Genomic DNA, 20,697 nt, shown 5'->3' on the forward strand with positions numbered 1-20,697 from the left:
TGTTCAGAATGGTGACTTGAAGAACATACAGCTAATATTTAAAATTAAAAAATTGTGAAGTTCTGTGATACCGGGTGACTATTAATGATTGAAACAAATTTTTGTGTTGGCAGTTCTGAATTATTGGCAGCAATGTTAATATCAGCTCATAGTTGTCAACTTTGACAGGAACGCGCCCAACACACTTTAAACGTGATAAGAAGATGACTTGCCATCATAAAATTTTAAATATGTAGTCAACATGACAAAAGAATCACGAACTCATGTCTGTAATAGTTTGAAGGTGTATCAGATTTTAACGTTGCTTTGGGCAAAATATACTAGTCTTTACTTTTAATTGTTCAATTAATTCAGTAATTATTGATTGTTTGATTTTTTAACTGATAACTGTAAAGAACATCCACTAGTAGAATCCAACAAATGTTCAAAAACGTGAGCAAATAGCGCTCTATAAGCTTGCACGTGTTAAAAAAGTTCAATACAATTTTCTGCGAATAGTAAGCGTTATTTTTATTGTATTCGCTATAACAGAAACGCTATCAGTCGTTTACGCTTTGACATATATTTAAATGTAGGAAAAGTGGTACACAAATGTCACTCGAAACGAGCAATAAAGCCAGATTCTGTGAAGTAGATATTCATTTAAAGTTCGTGCAGGGAAGTTGATGTATGAGTTCTTCGTTTTTATTTACCACGAAATAAAGTGTTTTCTTTGTGTACGGGTAAATGTGCTACGCCACTGGCTTGAAATGTTTTAAGAATGAAAATTCGCATACTGCATTAATAATTTCTACCAAAGGATCGGCATTTGCTTGCACACCTCTGTAATCATTCTAATAAACCGCCATAATTCAATTATCGAAGCTTTCCTTATTAATTTTTCAGGCTGACACAGAAAATGTAGTAATGAGAAAAGATAAGGGTTATCAGCAGGATAACTGAAGTTGTAACTAGGGTTGATAATTGACGCGTTATCTTATAACAGGGATTATTACTAGACAAATACACACATGTGCAGATAATGAAGTGCAGATAATAGGAATTTTGCGGCAATAGAGAAAGATGTAAATTGCGAAGTTTTTTCACTTTTCTGGAAAGATGTCAAGACTTTCATCTATGAGTTGAAATAGTATGGCCAATATTTGTGATATTCCACCGCATTACCGCCGTGATTTTAGACACACCGAATTAAAAGGTATGTACACATCCTTATGAATTTTACATCATGTACCAATAATAATTGTGTCCATAAGAGTATAAAAAATGTTTTTATATTATTAACAACGTGTATAAAACTAATTATCTTTAAATCTGTTACAATTGGCATTATGAATGTTATTAACAATATTACCGGTAACGCCAACATCATATTGTATTCGAACTTGGTGAAATGTTGGTTGCCTACATTCGCACGAAATTTTCCATTTTTCTGTTTCCGACCCAGAAAATCGAGCCATGTGGAAGGCATATAATTATAACCTATATTTAATCATCTACCACACGCACGTGATAAAAGATTTATCCGAATAAGAGCAAAATTTAAGCTTATCAGCGTGAATGATACAGTTACTGAACACTGTAACTTCATATAAAATTCATGCATTTCCAGCATGTTTCGTGTTTTACATAAAATGTAACCACCCGCATCACACTGTAAGCCAGTGATGATAATATCTAAATCATTCACCTGAACACGGTCATCTGAATAACAGAAAATGAAAAAGATAGGCAATAATAAAATCCTTTTTGGCGTGTTACAACTGTAACACTTCACAATCTGTAGCCAGTGCGACCGGGTGAAATTGTTGCGTGGCATGTTAATAAGCAATTATTTAAAGTTTTGGGGTTTTTATACAATACATTTCAGAATTTCGCGGATTATATCTACCAAAAGTAAGTAAAAGTTCTATTGATATTTTACGTTTCGTTAAAGTAGTCCTTCCACAACTAGCGCTTGCGTTAACATATTTGGTAAAATCGTTCATTAATTCCACGAAAAACCAACAACATAAACAAGGACTATCGGTGATTATAGAAAATACTTTAATAATTTGTTGTGGACAATATGTACTCGTAATTAATTTACGTACAAATAATAGTATAACTAATTTACTAACTAGTTCAGTTTTTTTCTATATTAATTATTTCTGGCTTTGAGGTACATGTGTATCCCATTCCTTGACTTTAGAACTGAACACATTCCAACTTCTGGGGGCTTGCTAGGGTCAGGTGAAATTTCAAAACATCTCAGGATCTTCGCAACGGTGGTTTTTAACTCCAGCAGGGCGAACTTTTGACCTGACTCATAAATTAGTAATTTACTTCATAAGTATGCTGCAACTTACCGATACAGTTTCTGGGGCCGGCACTAAAAGGCACATACGCGAAATTATGTCTTATTCCTTGATTTTCAGGCAGGAATCGTTCAGGGTCAAAGATATGTGGTTGCGGATAAACTTCCTCTGAATAATTCATCCCGTATAAAAATATTGAAATGTTGGTATCTTTCGGAATTTTGATTCCGTCTAAAACTCAAGACTTGAGAAACATCTAAAACAGCGACACTGCAATCTCACCGACTGTGCAATCCTCTTCGAGACTTCGCTCAATGAGAGGTACGGGAGGGTAAATTCTAATTGCTTCTTTAATAACGATGTCCAGGTATTTCAGTTCTTGAATTTGATTAAATTTAATTTCGTCCTTGTAATCTGTACCTAAGACTGATATCAATTCGTCGTAAACCTTTTTCTGGATTTCGGGATTTTGTCCGATTGCATACAAAACAAAGCATATAGCAGTGGTTGATGTATCGTGTCCCTGGTAAATGTATTAAATTTAACAAGGTTTTTTTTTCATGCAAACTTACCTCAAACATGAACGTATCGACTTCTGCTCGTATGTCTTCATCAGTCAAATTTTTCCCGTTGTCTGAAACTTCTAATAACATGTCTAGAAGTGCCGCTCTTCGCTTTATTCCCTCTTCGCTAACTTTTGGATTACTCTGTAATAGTTTGAATTCTTCTTTTCGTTTTTTAATAATATTTGTAGTGAAGTCGTGCAATATTTCTAAGTATTCGACATATTTGTGATACTTATCGGAGAACCTAAATATTAAGGGATATCTCAACCATGCCGAAAAAAATCGTAAAGTGAAGATTTCCAGAAATCCTGTCACAGCTTCTACATATTTTGGATTACATTTAGCCTGAGCGTTTAACTCAGTTCCGAAGGCGGTTTCTGCAAGAAACAATATGTTAATGTTACTCACTATACATTTTTTCACTTTTACCGCAAATGATATCCAAAGAACATAAATTAATTATGGAATGGATTTCGACAGATCCGTCCGTTTTGGCAACTTCTTTTAGCAACTCATCTAAAAGTATATTGATTTGTTTGTTAAACGATGTTTCTAAAAAATTCTCTAGTATTTTAAAATGGAACGTTGGAGTTATCATTTTTCTTCGAAGTTTCCATTTCGAACCTACAAATATATTAACATAAAGAGAAAATTTTTCGATTTTTGGTTTTTAGTTACCTGTGCTTACTAATAAACCATCTCCAAGCCATGGTTTAAAAAGGTCGTATCCGTTAGATTTACTCAAATGGATGTTGGAATTCAGGAAAAATTCAACTACTTCCGGTTTAGTAATCATCAAGTGTAATCTCGGACCTAGCCAAATTTTCATCACTGAACCATATTTTTTGTTTAAATTCATAAACGACTGCAGGAGATCTGAAAATGTACGTATAATAATTTTCTTTATTTTTGCATATCATCAAATAAGTTCTATTTTTGTTATACTGCCAAGGTTCCAACAAGAATATATGTCACTTAGTTTCCCTATTTGAGTGTTAAACAATTTGAACCGAAGGTCATGACAACATATTAATTTGTATTTATAAGATAAACAAAATTCTTAATATAGATTTTGGTACATTTCATTGAACTTACATTATTGTCGTGCTAGTGTAAACTAGAAAAATATTATAATAGGATCGATTTTTTTAAATGCTTTTTTCTTGATTGAACTTTTACTAAAGTTACTCACCAACCGTAGTTTTTCCAACATCTTTGCTGTTTCCAATGAATGGTAATGGTGGAGGTCCAGGTATTTTTTTCAAACTAGTAAATTTCGCCAACGTGAAGTACCACCAAACCAAAGGTGTACATAAAATCACGATTGTAGTTACCAAGAAAGTTAACACGTACATCGTTTTGGATGTTCACGACCACACTGTTTGATGCTTATGATGTCTACTTAATATTATTTACTTCGTGCGCGGCTGCAGCAAGAGATAACATCTTCTCAATTGGACGCAGAAATACATTAAAGGCAATCTCAAATTGTGTCTTCGACTCTGACGAAACTATGTTTACTATTTCATAAGACGTCTTCATTTTGACTGGAGATTATTTTGTGGCGATACGCAATTTGTCGCGAAATTTGATACAGATTCGATTGAAAATAAATAAAAGACATTCAGTATATATCTTGTATTCGGTAGGAACAAACTGTAAATTTTTGAGTAGTGTCAAAGTTCAACGTCATCAGTAATGATGAACATTTTATATCATCCTCTCAAATTTCGGTTAATCGTTGGTATTTGTAGTGGATTTAAGACAGTTTTGACTGAAATCTAATCTGTCCTAAAGCCGATACAAATAATACACCGATTAAACCGATCATTGATCATTTTTTAAGTGACAATCCAATTTTTTTTGGCAGATTTTGACAGATAGTTAAAAATTTTGGATTGTTGAATGAAACACACAAAATACGGAATATATTGGTTAACGCTGGTAAATTTATGACGTCATCGGTATTGTTTATAAATACTCACGAAACACGAAAAATGTTCGTCGACGCGTTTCGCCAACCATGACATTGACCTCCCATTGCTGCCCTTAACAGAAGATGGCAAGCCTCAATTGTTTGGTCAAGCGACTCCTTATACCTCTCCTTTGGATAAGGAAAGGTCAACAAGGAGGTCAAAATCATTAAAAATGCAGCTAGATGTAACGGTTTCGAAACTGGACTAGTTGATAAAGTAATTAATAATAATAATAAGTTTAAATTTAAGAAAATGGCCTCTGAATCATCTATTTTTCAATCAGAAATTCCAGAGGAAACGTGTTATTAAAATATCGTTTGTTTAAAAAACTGAAATTTTTGTAGAAGCAACTTTGTCATATAGTAATCAAAGCGTGTGAACATTTTTTTAACCCATTTTAAACATGTTTACTTCCGGAGCGTAAACTAAGGAAGTATTGTATATTTACAATAACTTTCATGTTTTGTAGAAGTTTCATGACCCCTCGAGAATGAAAAAACAGATCTCCGTTTCTGTCTGCCGTCTGTGTCGATATTTATTAGATAATCTCTGAAACTATTTGAACTGATTGCTATCAAATTTTATAGGTATTTGAGTAATATCGTGTAAACGCTAATCAAAATTTGTCTGATATTTCCACGAACAAAATTTTTCATTGTAAATACCATATCCTGTACTTGTGTTTTATTAATCGGTTTTGATTTTTTAGCCTGGGCATCTAGATTTTTGCAAAAAAATCGAAACTCTATTACAAAATGTTACAATAATATAAGAGAACCGCTCAACAACCGCCGATTAGTTGAGTTGCTTAGAGCGTCGTCTTTTAAAACTGGAGTGCTGATATTTTGTGTGTGTTTAAGGTGCCGTTACAAAAGTGAAAAGTCAGTCACAAGAGTTTGTTAATAAAATTTGGTTTCTCTAAAACTGCAGACTCCTTAACTAAAGTTCACCCACATTAAAGCAGTATTTTTCATTAATAAGAACAAAAACTTCAATACAGATCCTATTGAAATCTGTTCCATGTGTGATCCCATGTTAATAGGAATATGTCGGATGTCCATTGCACAATTTAATTAGAACCAGTGTTTTTCTGGTGTCAAAAAAGTTGTTGTTGTTATTATTAATTGGACTGCAGCCAGATCTATAATTAAATTTTTGTTTATTAAAACTTGCCGAAGTTGTTGTGGAGTATATTTCAACTGATTTCGAAAGATTTTCCCACACATAATATATAATTTTCATTTAAATTGCCATCAAAAAATGAGGGCTAAATCCCACACTTTTCATTTCTGTTTTATTTTACTAAGATAATTATTTCGGATTGCTCTTAAACTCTGAAAGAGTTTGCAGTTCTGGATGAGTAGGCGGGATTATTTGTTAGTTTTAAACACCTTTTTTGTTTCTCTTAACTTCATATATTGTTTTCTTCTATACTTCCTGTATAACATAACATAACATAATCTAAATACTCAAATTATACCACGCTAAAAGTATTTTGGAAAATTAAACACCTTTGTGTAAATAATTTTAGCCCCCATGGTTTCAAAACAATTCCGAGGCATCCAAATTACATGTTGAATTTTTATTTCCTACTATTGCTATTAACGGTGCCATTGTAAAAGGGTTATTCATTGTACACTTTCTTGTGCTTATTATGAAGACTTTAAAATGCTACCCATAATGTGTCTGTTTTTCCCGGAAAAAAATATCGTGGATTTTTGTTGGGTGAATGTCACAAAGTACGTGTATTTTAATAATATGTACGTAATCTTATTTTTAACTTAAAACATTCGAACTGATGTAAAAAAAATTTGGACATGACAGCAAGACACTAACATTAATCCAGGGATTACATTTACATGAAAACTTGTATTCTTATTTTGTTAAACATGTTTTTCGAATCCTATAAGATTTTAGTCACGGGTAATGTTATGGTCAATGAATTAATTCTACATTGTACATAGTAAAATTAATATATATTTTTTTAATATGTATATAGTTATCTCGTCTACGATATTAATTATATCATCACGTATTGGTTGCACGTCGGAGACAAAGGAAGTTCCACAGTAGTGTACAATAGAGGATTTAAAAATTTATAATTAAATGTGTTAGTAGTATAGTTGAAAGTGAATAGCCATTTATCAAAATATAACTTTTTTTAATGATGACCCCTTGTTAACGTTGCCTGTTGGCATAGCAATTAAAAATTCTATGGTAATTACAATATTAATGTACTTTTCTCTTTGTTCAAGCCAAAGTGCGAAACGAAACAGTTTATTACGAAATAATGATCGGTGCTTTATGTAAATAACGAACAAAGACAAGATACAGTAAAAAACACAGACTGTAGGCGATCAATAGAAATAATGCTACAAATTTATTTCACCGTTAAAGTGCACTTGTACAAAAAATTTTGCGCCTATATAGCTTTCGAATGATATTCCAGTTCGGTTTACTTCATTTTCATGCGCTAGAGTATTATTTCGAACGCTAATTACACAAATAATTATTTCGTGCTGAGGTTATTGATAAAAGCCACAATATTTCATATATTTTTTGGGTCTAAATTTTACGATATTGTACGATTTGTATTAAACACCAATTAAAAAAATGTTCTCAACCCCACATACCTACTTGTTACTAATATTAACAATTTTTGTAAGCCGTCTGTATTACACAGCTTTATGATAATAAATTCGAAGTAATATATATTTCAATTCAGAAACGACAATTGAAAATCAGCTTTTACGACTTCTGCTCCCCAATTTCCGACATAAGTTATTTTTAAAAGATCAGTAGTTGTATGTATGTGTTAAAACTAATAATAATCAAGTTAATAATCCTAAAATATAGTGTTAAAATAATTAAAGTATATTTTTCAACAACTTGGGATTTTGGTGACAGAGATGCCGTTTATACGTTTATTTATCAAGGGGTAATTTAACTTTAACTACAATAATATTCCTTTATGATTCATTTGTAAATTCTTTGTAAAATCACTAGTCGTCTTTGATAGAACCTGTAGATTTACAATTTGGGCATGTGTTAACGGCGAGAATTTGTTGGAGGAGTTTTAAAGTTGCGGAGAGGGGGAGGTAATTGACTCTAAAACAGCAAACAGCACTGTATATTTTCCTAAAAAATACAGTACATAGTTCTAGTCAACGAAATTCACCTAATTTTTAAAACTCAATAAGTGACCTGAGAAGAGATGTATTCAGAATGCTCAAACCAGACATTACCGCTTGCATTTATTTTACAGAAACCTTTAAGAATTTAAACAGAGTTTAATAAAATTTTAATTGTCTCAAAAAAAACGGTTCTAAAATCGATAGAATGTGAGACACAGTGCCGAGATTTCAAATTATTTTACGTATTCGTATTTATTTCCCAAACACATGTGTATTGTGGGTTGCCTATCGTAGCAAGTGGAGTTTTATCCAAACATCGTCGAAAAATGACGTTACAATAATCATATTACAAAGAATACAAAATTTAATTTACATATTTCACATATAAACACTTTATGAGCTAATAAAATAACAGTTGTGTTACTAAATTTACTAAAGATAACAAATAAAAATCAACGTTGCTACAGCTTCCCTCAATGGGAAGTCGGAAATTTAAATAAAAATTTTAAATTTGTTCTCTCGGTTGCAGTCGAACACAAACTCCATTGTAAGATTTCAAAATAGCGGCTAATCCTAGTTGTGGTTTGTAATTAGGAACTGGTAGAATACGATATTTCTTGACAACTTTCACAATGGTGGCTTTCATTTCGAGCATGGCAAATTTTTGACCTGAAAATAAACTTGAAATTATTTCTGAGAAGTTATTTCATTTTTAACTTTACAATCTATGTACTAAAGAGAACATTCTGTTGTGTTAGAGTAACTGTTTTTTAGATTATTTAAAACTTTGTTGTGTGTTACAATATGAGATTCTTACCAATACAATTCCTAGCTCCTGCACTGAATGGTACATAAGCATAGTTATGCCTTTCCGATTGATTTTCTGGTAAAAATCTGTTCGGGTCAAACTTTTCTGGATCCGGAAAATATTTTTCATCATGATGCATGGCGTAAATGAACAAACTGATAAAAATATCTTTTGGTAAAAGATAATCGCCTAAAATAAAACTTTAGTTATATTCCACTAATTGATCACTTTAATGCTAAACCTATCTGCCAGTCTTCTTCTAAACGACGCTCAAATATAGGTACCGACGGATAAAGCCTCTGAACTTCTTTCAACGTCATCTCCAAGTACTTTGTTTCTTGCATATGTTGCATTGTAACGTTTTGCTCATCTCCCACTATGGAAATAACTTCTTCGTACACCTTTTCTTGAACTTCTGGATTGTCCGCTAATGCCAACATTGCAAAGGCAATTCCAGAGGTAGTTGTGTCGTGTCCTTCAAACATAAATGTATCAATTTCTTCTCTGATGTCTTCATTTGACAGAGTAACGTTATCTTCAGACTCTAATAACATATCTAATAGAGCGATTTTACGCTTTGTACCGTCATCAGAATAGAGCGGTCGTGACTTTTCTTTTGATTTTTCTTCGCGTCGTCTTCTAATAACATCGTTTGAAAATCCGTGCATGATTTTTAAATACTTTTTGAAAGTTTGATACATTTCTGTCATTCTGAAAAATAAGTCGAATCTTTTCCACGTAGAGAAATTTCGAGTGATGAAAATATCCAAAAAACCTCGAACGGCTTCTACGTATTCCGTGTTTTCTCCTTGCTGTACTGAAACTTTCACACCCATCGACGTTTCTGCAATTATTATTTTTGAGGGTTTATCTACATTATGTACTTTAGATAGTCGCACCACATATTACGTCTAAAGAATACAGATTTATGTACGGATATACATCGACGGAGGTTTTTCCTACTTCTTTCGATAATTTTTCAACTAGTGTGTTGCCACATGCATTAAAAATTTCCAAAAACTGATCCAATATTTTGAAATGAAAAGTAGGTGTTATCATTTTTCGACGGGACTTCCATTTCCGTCCTGTAAAGTTAATTGTGGACAGTGTTATCACTTGGGCTCAAATTTTGCATCTAATGTAGACAAGATAGTGATTTTACCTGTACTGATAAGAAGCCCTGTACCTAACCAGTCTTTTAGCAGATCGTAGGCGTTTGATTTTGTTATATGTACATTTGAGCTCAACACGGATTCCATCAACTCAGGGTTACTGACGAGAATTCTCAAATCGTTTGCTATGTATAATTTAAAGACGGTACCATATTGCTGTCGAAACTTCAAAAGGTTACATAAAAATTCTGAAAAATAAAAGTTCTTCAGTAAGCAGCGCATTGTGTGTACCATAAACAAATATATTTTACTATAACGCTTAATTAAAAAGAAAAGTGTGGACAATTAATATGTATAAATAAAATTTATTTATATTTAAATGAAAAATACTTAATTATGTAAATTGCGTGCAGCATTTAGTGTGTATGAAAGTCCGATGTTATCAGCAATTAATACGTGATAAATTTATAAAGGACGTGAAAAGGGTGACAAGAAGCTTCCAAAACATTTGCGGTTTTTATATTTATTACCAATTAAATTAATAAAACATAAGCGATAACAACGTAAAAAGTGTGCACGTTTTTACATAATTATAATTCATTACACCCTTAATAGCTATTTAAAAAACTATGACTTACGTTGAGGGGTATCTCCAACAGCTATGGCACTTCCGATAACTGGTAAAGGTTTGGGACCAGGAATCTTATTTACAGATCTGTATTTATATAAAACGTAATACCACCACACAAATGGAGCACAAAGCAAACCCACAATAATTAATACCAGCATCTTACACTTTTGAATTTCGGTTCAGCGCTCATCGACCTCACGCACCTGGAACAAAATGCTATGTGAATTGTTAATCTCCCTGGCCTATCTATAGGTACGTTTTAAGTGGACGAACGAAGTGCAGTACCGATGTGCAATGTGGAAGGTACACTGTCGATACAGAAGGTCCGCCAGACGTCATTGTTTATTATTACTTACACTCCGAATTTTTTGAACGACCGAAAAGAGTCATTAAACACAAAAATATAAGTAGACTAAAGGCAGTCCGAAAACAATTATCTGAGAGCGAAATGCGCTTCTGTCTCGCTTGCCTATTGTAAACTCGGCTTTCCCAGGAATTCGTAAAGCTTAGTTCAATTTTTTTTTTAGTAATTCTTGATGTTGTTTTGTAAGTTGAAAAATTTAATTATTTTATTTGTATTTTTCGGAGACCTACATTTACGGGTGGCAACAAAGAACTGGGGAATATCCAAATGATTTAGCAACTTTTTTCATTATTTAATTGCTTGTGTTTTTTACTTCCTAAACAATGACTAAGGCAAATGTTGTAATATGGTTATTTTCACGTTATGTAATGACGTCATTATATATAGAGTTGACAATTAAACACAATGAGAGTTCACATTGTGGATAACTCTAGCTTGAATAATTTCGATTTTTGGTTTGATATAAAATAAATATTTACATAATTTTCTCTGGACTTTTTCGAAAGTGTTTATAAGAATCGTATAGTGAGGTTGCCATTCTGCACATCAATATTCCAGTTTAATACTCATATACATGTTCTAAGAAGAATTAACAAACAGTCAGTGTTATGAATCTTTTGTGTTACACACTACGAGTTTAAACATTTTCTGTCTAAAACACGAATCACAATTCCGCTTCATTTGATTTTTTTTCTAAACACTTTATTTTTAAATAAATGAAAATTGGAAGATAAAACGGACGCATTCATATGAGTCTTCTTCTCATGAAAAACGTGTATTTAGTTGATTAGCGTACAGTGAATTAACAAATCTAAACCTCCAAAATTTAATTTGAATATACACAAAATTTTCATAATTTTTTGGAATCAGTTTGCAGATTTGTGTAAGCCCAGGACAGCTGAATTTATAGAACACTAGTACATTAACTTTAGTAACTCTAGTTTATTATTTTCAAGTAATTGTGATAGTAAAAAATATTCCATATTTTTCGGATTTGGTAAATCTTTCATACGAAATAGCTCGCATCATATTTATAAAGTTAAAAATAATAACAGACTACTAAACAAAAAAAATAAGTACATATACCTAGTTTACAATATTTTGAAATGCCATACATCGGTATGAAGTTTCAAATTAATAATTGGTAGTTTCGAGGATTATCTGTACAAGTGTACATAATAAAACTGCTAAGACAAAATCGACAGACGAAACGACATACGAACGAAAAAAAACATGACATTAGATATCAATTATAGATCTTGAGAAGTATGTAAAATTACAGCTTCTAAAAATTTTTTTTTTTTTCGATTTGGCTTTATGTCCACTGTAATAGAATATCTGATCTGATCTCCTTCGACAAAATTGATGATTCAATGTTCTAGTAGTTAATTGTCATAAATAAAATCAGCCCAACAACAGCAAGGACGAAAATCTATTTAAATGGCGCACTTCACCCAAAAGAAAAAAAGCTGAAAGAGGCATTTGTAAGTATCAATTAAAAAGGTTATTACCTTTTTAATTGATACTTACAATTGCAAATTATTTGATACACATAACATTAACAAAGCAAATAATTACCTGGTAATTGAAACTAATTAAATGTTGCTTAGCATCCTTCGCATGTCAAACCTGAATAGAGACAAAAACGTGTCGTGTTAGTGATATTTAGTTGCAAGTATTCTTCAACAAAGTGTAAATTTTCAGAAAAATGTAGTAAGCAAATTCCACAAACTCAAAGATACTTTTATTTGTTTAATATGAAAAAGATAACATCTAAAGTCTACTTTCAATAGAAATAAAAAATAACCGAACGGATGTGTTTACAAACGGATTCGGACGTTGACACAGAACGTGTATATATTGTGGAGTGGAGTTATGCTAAAATTAATTTTTTGTCTGTTCGTCTGTGCACACGTACAGGCGAAAAGCCGAAATATAAAAACAACGCACAATGAAATCCGAAATGGTATATCATGTAATAGAAAGGATATTCATTCTGGGATTATTTTTCATGGTTTGCTTTTTAATGTTGTTAAAGAATAATCAGTTCAACGTCCCTGGCAACTGCATAAACTAGACTACAGATTAGTTGTTAAGATTTCTGAAGTTCCACAAGGACAATGTTCCATCAGGGTAATATGATATAAATTCACATTTAAAAAAAAAAATGTTTTTCTTACTTTACATACTAGTTTATTGCAGCTCTTCAAATCTCGTCATAACATACTTAACAAAATGAATTATAAAATAATGGTAAATTAATTATTATTAATTACTGTTCATTAAACTCTAATATGAAGGGTTTCCCAACGGTCTAATGATTTTGAATGGTTACGTCTACTGTGCCAGTGTGCAAAATACTCTCTCACATTCTGATAATGCAAAAATTTTATATTTTTTAATTAAATTAATTTCAGTGCATTATCATAAATTGTTTTAATGTTGTGAAGATGGAATTAAAAAAGAATTTAGAAACACAGCATTTATTGTTCTTTCAAATATTTTTTCATTTTTTGTAACTTAAAAAAAAATAGTCTAATTACATACATGGTCAGGAAAAAATCTTGTGGGAAGTTTCGCTTACGATAGTTTGAAATACAAAAAATATAGCAAGGTGTAAACAAGTTTTTCCGTCCATGAAAAAGGGACAAAAAGTATGTCACGTTAGCCCAAGACTTACTGAATTTATGAAAAAATAGATAGCGGTAAAATAAAAGAGGATAAAGAAAACTAGGTTATCTATAAAATATTATTTTATTAGTGTATGAATTACTGCATTTGTTTGTTATGAGAAAAAAGTTTCTTCTTCGTAGTTTAAATTCATAACATCACCTAATGGTGTATTAATTTAGCTATAAAAATTAATAATATCAAATCCATTTGAAGTGATAATATGATAGTCCTATTATCGTATTATATATGTAATTAACATTACATTCTGCATATCAGTTAGGTCTAAATCCGAATGAATATTGTACATTTTTGGCTGCGTGAAAACAACTTGAAAGAAGTACAACAAATAATAAAACCTAACACACAGAAGAAATTAATTTATATTTACGGTTTGCAAAAAATATTTACCAAATATTAAGCAGATCAGTAAACAAATACTTCAATGAGTGTTTATTTTATTTATTTATTTATTTGGTATTACATAACATAAAAATTCTGTTTAAAAAAATGTACTTATGTTTTATTGATAGATAGATAATGATATTTGTCTTCAAATGCGTTTTCACTGATTTGTTATCTAATCATTTAGTTCAGTTTAAAAAAATATAATAAAAGAAGTTATCTCAAATTAAAAAGTTATTAATTACATTGTGCACCTACCTTGGTTTCTATAAATTGCAATTTGTGCCAATTGTAACTAGTTCTAATCTAAATCTTCCAAAATAACACTTCAATTACATATTATTATTATTATGTAGGAGTATCTTAAAGGTTTCTGATAATTCTAGAAACAACTTTGATATTTATGATAACGGGACAAATAGTCTTTTGTCAAGAATCATCAACTTGAGTAATTATTTTTGTATTTTGTGTTTGTGTTGTTGCTATATTTAATAAAACAATTGGAAAGCTAAATGATCATAGAACTGAATAATACGCTTATTATACCTATGTAATAACAGATAAGACATAAAGTACAAAATTTGGAACACATTATTCACAAGATAATATGGTAACAGCGACAACAAATAATATGTGTCAATTTTAATAAACCAATTTTTGCATACGAATACGATAAAAAGGACTATAAATTTCGAATGCGTCAGTTTGATGGTTTTACTTTATCGACGCATGGAAATTAATAAAAGAAAATTTGTTGTAAAAAAAGGACATATCGAGTGTTTTTTTGAGTCTAGATGTAGATGCCACAAAAAAAAACAATCAGTAAAATACAACTACTACGATAAAATGTTGATACTAAAGACGAAGACAATAAGGAGAATGGTGAAGACTTCAGCGACGATTAAGACAACGAAACAACGACAACGAAGAAATACATAAATCAAAAAGTCCGAGGGTACAAGAAAACATTGTTTAATAAAAACATGCAAAAATTTTAGGCAAAGCATGAAATTGCGAGAAAGGTTTAACAAAGCTTTTCGTGCGCTTCAAAAATTAATTAATATTAGGGAAAAAACACTAGCAGAGGAATTTTCAAAGAAAACGAATGGCAGTGGTTAGCATACAATGTTACCTACAAAAAAAGGAAAAACGAAAGAACAAGCACTAGTAAAGTACATTCTTATTTTGTTGGTTCAAAAATAAATGTGCCAGAGAGTACTAACGACAAATGTGGAAAAGCTGAACTTACTTAAAGTAAAACGGCGTGAGCCAAATAATCTGCAACAATAGTTGACGTAACAGTAACAGCATTCACCGAAAACGACGATAAAAATCTCAAGAATTAGCTACTTAATTAACACAAATTAATTCCCGGCAAAAGTAGCTTGGTAGGCTTTTCTGCTAGAAGAATTTTATTATGTTGTCGAGAATTACTGCATCTAATGAGGGTTAGGCATGTAAATGATGTAAGTAGGACCCTGGGAAATTAAACTGTTTTGTCCAAAAAATTGACATCATATCTATTGAAACGGTTGGACAGTGAATTGATATTTTCGGTATTTAGGGATAATAACATGTTCGAGTCAGGGTCAGGTAGGACGTGGTCATTCAAATGATGCAAAACTATTCCCACCAACAATTTGATGACGTCCGTTCATTATAATGCATAGTTAAGGTTACGTAAATTTTAAGAAATAATATACCCCTGTACTTGTGGTTTATGAATCTACCTTGATTTTGTTTATTGTTATTATATTCTTTATTGTTTAATCCTTCTTGTTCTTAAGACACGTAGTACGATCTTCCATTACTACTGCGGTAGTCAACTTCACAGACTACAGATCCTAGGATTTTTATTAACCAAATCAAGAGTGATTCATCCTATTTTCCAGAAAATTTGAGAACACAGTATTGTTACTATTCAGATTAATATAATTGCACCTATTGAAATTAATATAAGTAAGTGTTTTTCTTAAAATGTTGATCATGTCATAACAAAATTTTGTTATGGAAAACTCACTTGAAACAAATTTCGGTTAATCCCTTTTAAGTTTTCTCAATTTTTTCGTTAGTTTTTAGTAGATATTTATGTTGTAAAGCCTTCAAAGCAAAATCACCATCTAATTTATTCAGTCGTTAAATAGATTTACAAAACATTCTTTATTTATTTACAACCAATGTTTTGAGTGTTACATGAACAATACGTAAATCAGGATTGTAGACTATATATTTATTTCATTATTGCCGCCGACCTACAAAAGTGCAATAAAACTTGATTATAAATGACAAGACACAGAAGCCTCAAATAACGAAAAATGGAACAGTATAGTTTTACTAAATTTAAATGTGGAGTGAGTTGTTACCAACAGCTACGTTTCTACACGAGATAGCGTGATGTTGAACTGGAGGTGCACTGATCTGAATTATTGTGGTTGTGGTTGTTCTGTTAATCTCCGGTTCTTCAGTCTGTTAATTAGTTATAACCTTGAATTATTGGCTGATAATGAAGAGATATTTATATAGGTTAACGTGAAATAATGTGCCCCATTTTATTAACGCTCGTTACACATTTAGTGAGCAATGTTTTTTGTTCAAGTATTTGCATAATTAATTTAAAATTCTGTGCTTATACGTAAGGCAAGGGAACAATTTTTTGCTTTATTTTTCAAATATTGACTGTAATAGTTGAAAAGTGTTAAGAATGAGTCCACGTGTGGGAGGGTAAGTTAAACAGTTTAATTTGATAAAAATACTAAAGAATTCCACATTTCCGGTAACATCTACAATATTGTTCCTGTTTGTAAATCCTAATGTACATTTATGCCGTAGGTAATAATTTTACAGTAGTTCGAAGTGATCAATTACGGGATCTGAATAATGTGAATTTATCCTTGAATTTATTGACAAGTATAACTAATAAATTCTGAACTTCTTGTTTGTCGACAGTATCTAAAGTAATTCTGATATTAAATTTTAACTGTCGAGATTGTAGACGTGTATTCACCGCAGTTATGACCGTCGAGTCAACATCTGTAATTGGAAGAATTAATGATGTATGGGATCGTACTGAATAATGCAACTTTTAATTTGTTTGAAATGATTATGATACTTTAATTTTATATTAAAATATTAAATATGTGTTATAAAATTGCGGTAATTTAATAAATTATAAACCCCTATTATAGATTAAAAAAGTTTTGATTTAATCAATAAAATTAATTGATCTGTTCATTTTAAAGAAACGCGAACAATAAAGAGGGATTTTTAATAATTGTTCTGTAATCGTTAAATCAATTAGAGTAGTTGTCCAAAATTTCAGAGTACATAGATTCCAAGGCAAAATGTAAAATTAGCCTTTGTATTTTTTTTGCGATAATAGCTATATACGTGCCATTAAAAATACGAGTACACTATTAAATCACAAATAAAAGATCGTTTCACCGTATAAATTTCAAACAAGATTTACATAAAAAAAATTGAGATAAATATAAAATTATTCATTCGCCAAATTGATCCTCTACTTCCTTAGCTTACACTGGAGAAGTAAAAATGAGCAAAAGGCAAATACCTTTGATTTATTAATAAAGTGAGAGTCTACATTTCCTGCAAAGAGGTAACAAAAGAAAATCTAAGACCATTCATTCTATTCGTTTCACTCACAACTGCTTATGTTTAGATTTCCAAAGGGGAACCGCTAGATTTGGCTCAATACATTTTCAGAATTAAATATCTCCAGTATTAACAGACTTATTGTTATGGAATCTTAAGTATGACCTGTCTACAACTTTCTCTATACAATGCAAGGTCAGTTTATTATCACCTTGTTTTTAAAATTTTGGTGAAAATTTTCACCACGCAACCAAGATTTATAGGAATTTCGGAACACGATTTCTGCCACTGTGTTCAACTTACGAAACTATAAACTGTTGGAAAAACATTTTTGTCGAAAATTTGTTACAGTAAAAGCAGCTTGCGCCGAAGAATCTACTTTTACGACGTCATCATTTGCGATATAAAGATATTGCGCTATCTATAATCAAATAGTACCTAGTTCAAGGGCTCTGCTATCAGAATAATTTGTATTCAGGTCCACAAGCTTTCAAAGAATAAACCGATGCGTAAGCATTTACGGTAATGGCATTGTCAAAAATACTGTAAATAATACTTACGTAAATCAAAAATATAAACTTATTTCTATGACACACTCAATCAAAGAACTATCGATTCGCACCTTACACTTTCATTCCAACGTAGACAGTAAGAAATTTTGGCAACTTCGGTGGGCGATACCATGTGTACGGGAACGTGGAAACGGAATTCGTAATTACTCGTAATCACTTGAATATTCACGAAAAAGTTTAAATTCTTCCTTGTGGCCAGTAAGAATTTAGCTTAGTTGATTGCTAAATCCAATTGCGTGCTTGGTGTCTAAAACTGCATTCCAGCGGTACGTGTTTCGGTTCGACCATTCTCAGAACAATGCCAGACGTCATCTAACATCGTGACACTGTTGTCCTTCAGGGCTGTTCGTATATGGATCGTGGAAATTTAGTCTCTCCATTCCGTAAAAGAGGACATTGGTGTATGCGTAAAAACAAGAGCGAAAAGTACTTGTCATTTAGGTCTTTGTTTTCGGCCACTCAAACGATAGTTTTATCTGCTTATCATATTATTATAAAGTTCAAATGTATCTTTTTAAAGAAAAACCACCTGTTTTGAAACTTCATTTATTTAAATTATAACAGTAATAGTAATAATAATAAAAATTCCTCTACATCACAAATATCTTGTTGGAAAACTTAATCTTAATACGTACTATAATTTTACGTATCGATATTGATAGTCTTCAAATAAGAGTACAGGCGCCACAGTCATAAATAATGTAATTATTTAAATTTTGTTTATTTTGAGTTTAGCATAGGAGTGTTATTTACAAATTACACGTAAAATATATCTACTTTTTTGCGGTTAAAATTATAAAAACGAAGCAACGAATTTAATAATTGTTAGTATTTTTTATATTTTTATATATCACTCTCCATCACTAACTTTTTTTCACATAATTTTAGTCATAATTACTGCAAAAAATTCAGAATAATTATTTTATCTCCTTGTTACCAAATTTTTTAAAACTTTCGAATAGAACGATTGCACTTTTATAACAAAAGAATTATGTCTAAGTGTAATATTTCTGAAGGTATTGAAACTGTACAATACATACTGTATGTTTTTATTTTTGCAGGACCCGTAGAAGTTCCAGTTTTAACCAAGTGTTTTTCCAAAGAAGATTGGGTCTTGTTGGATGCAATGGGTTCTAGTCCTTCCCTCGGCTGCTCCGGACGATTCCTCACAATGCACAAAAGACGTCGCAAAAAGCTTACTACTCGATCTTTATCACAAGATCATGCAATACTTGATGACATTCATCACGGACAAGTTCAGGTTGGTAAAATAAATGGATAGATATTTCCCCACTACTGTGCAAAATTTAAACTTATCTAACACGAACTAAAATGTACAGTCGAGGTCAGATGGCTTGTATACTACGGTAGTAAATAAAAACACAGCAAAACTTTTGCGATGTATCTACGTATTGTAGATTATTTTCAATTGGTGTTTTTCGTACAAAAGCAAGGGATATGCGTATTTTATTTTTACGTATGTTACTTAGGCAAAGTTAAGTATTCCACAGCGAAGACATACAAAGTATTTTCTCATCTAATGATAACTTCCATTGCATGTCATTAATTTCCATTACTTACAGGAGGCATTGATTAAATACATATAGATAGACCCATGCTATTGTTTGGAGCGAACAGGCCAACGGCCGGCGAACAAGAGATGGCGCACCAACAGTCGGCCGTCAAACGCCGGCGAAAAGCTTGGACACCAATCGCGCGCGTAGATAACCCAAATCGCAGCAACAATACATTTAATAAAGCTACCACTCGACAGAGGGCGACGAAAACAATGTAAAAATCTCATAGTAACCATTTATATAATTTGCAACGTTGCCAGATGAGCCTAGCACAACTTTGCCGTTATTTCTAGTCGATTAGATTTTATTTCGTTTAAAAGTTTCTGGTGAATAAATGGAATTATTATAATGAATAAACAATACAAACAAATTATTACTTGTTATTTTAAATATTTGTTAGTGTTGATGAAAACATAAATGGTAATTAAAGTTATTCTAAATACGGTCCGGTCCGGTAGCTCAAATTTTACAGTACGAGTAATATGTTTCAGGACGAGTACGTAGCCGAGTCTTTAATTTCGAAACGAGTACTGCGAAAAGAGTTACCGGACGTATGTTGTTATGTATTTTATTTCATACTGTCAACATACTTTTTTATTCGATAATATTATTATTATTTTGAGAAAAAATCCAAATCGAGTCACTTTTTCTGACATCGTTAGCAACCGCTCTTTGGTAAATGTTTTAATTTGTTTATTCGTGCAAATCAGCATCATATGTTTAAACACATAGTACTTATAACACTTTACAGGACTTTATTGTTTTGTATAATCCGACTCGATGGACGAATGTTTTGTGCAATCCGTCTCGAAGGACCAATGTTTGTGCAACTCGGCTCGTCTTACCAGTATTTTTTGTAATCTGGTTGATACGACAATGTGATACCGAATTGTACTTTGATATTGCTCCAAGGACCTTTGTTTTCTTGCGTGCGAGATAATAGACAGCGTTCGGTTTCGATGTTTAATACAGGACGGTT

General features: G+C 31.6%; 2 protein-coding genes across 9 annotated transcripts in view; one reads left to right on the forward strand and one right to left on the reverse strand.

The window, feature by feature from the left end:
- The window catches only part of LOC135128133 (3',5'-cyclic-AMP phosphodiesterase 4A-like), a 158,690-nt gene that overhangs the window by 110,693 nt on the left and 27,300 nt on the right, over positions 1-20,697 (forward strand). For all 8 annotated transcript variants that reach the window (XM_064055011.1, XM_064055016.1, XM_064055010.1 and 5 more), the window contains one exon: positions 19,203-19,402. In XM_064055011.1, coding sequence (XP_063911081.1) covers positions 19,203-19,402 — 200 coding nt within the window. The remainder of the gene's footprint in view (positions 1-19,202; positions 19,403-20,697) is intronic.
- On the reverse strand, positions 2,138-19,272 carry LOC135127760 (cytochrome P450 4c3-like). Its single transcript, XM_064054352.1, has 14 exons — positions 19,182-19,272; positions 10,529-10,724; positions 9,941-10,138; positions 9,678-9,863; positions 9,020-9,622; positions 8,788-8,967; positions 8,481-8,639; positions 4,053-4,220; positions 3,539-3,736; positions 3,290-3,484; positions 2,867-3,237; positions 2,577-2,817; positions 2,346-2,525; positions 2,138-2,298 (listed from the first exon to the last, which is right to left on the reverse strand). The coding sequence occupies exons 2-14, from the start codon at positions 10,677-10,679 to the stop codon at positions 2,138-2,140; spliced, it is 2,991 nt and encodes a 996-aa protein (XP_063910422.1). The 5' UTR covers positions 10,680-10,724; positions 19,182-19,272.

Source organism: Zophobas morio, unplaced genomic scaffold, assembly GCF_036711695.1.
Source record: "Zophobas morio isolate AGI-343-1 ecotype UQ-CSIRO unplaced genomic scaffold, CSIRO_AGI_Zmor_V1 ptg000012l, whole genome shotgun sequence".
Lineage (NCBI taxonomy): Eukaryota > Metazoa > Arthropoda > Insecta > Coleoptera > Tenebrionidae > Zophobas > Zophobas morio.

Excerpts from the sequence above, each read along its gene's own strand:
- LOC135127760 (XM_064054352.1), bottom strand. The coding sequence starts at position 10,679 with ATGCTGGTATTAATTATTGTGGGTTTGCTTTGTGCTCCATTTGTGTGG. Across the intron at positions 8,640-8,787 it reads AGGAGCTAGGAATTGTATTG|GTCAAAAATTTGCCATGCTC; the intron begins GTAAGAATCTCA and ends GTTTATTTTCAG. Across the intron at positions 4,221-8,480 it reads ACTGCAACCGAGAGAACAAA|AAACGATGTACGTGTTAACT; the intron begins TTTAAAATTTTT and ends CGTGAACATCCA.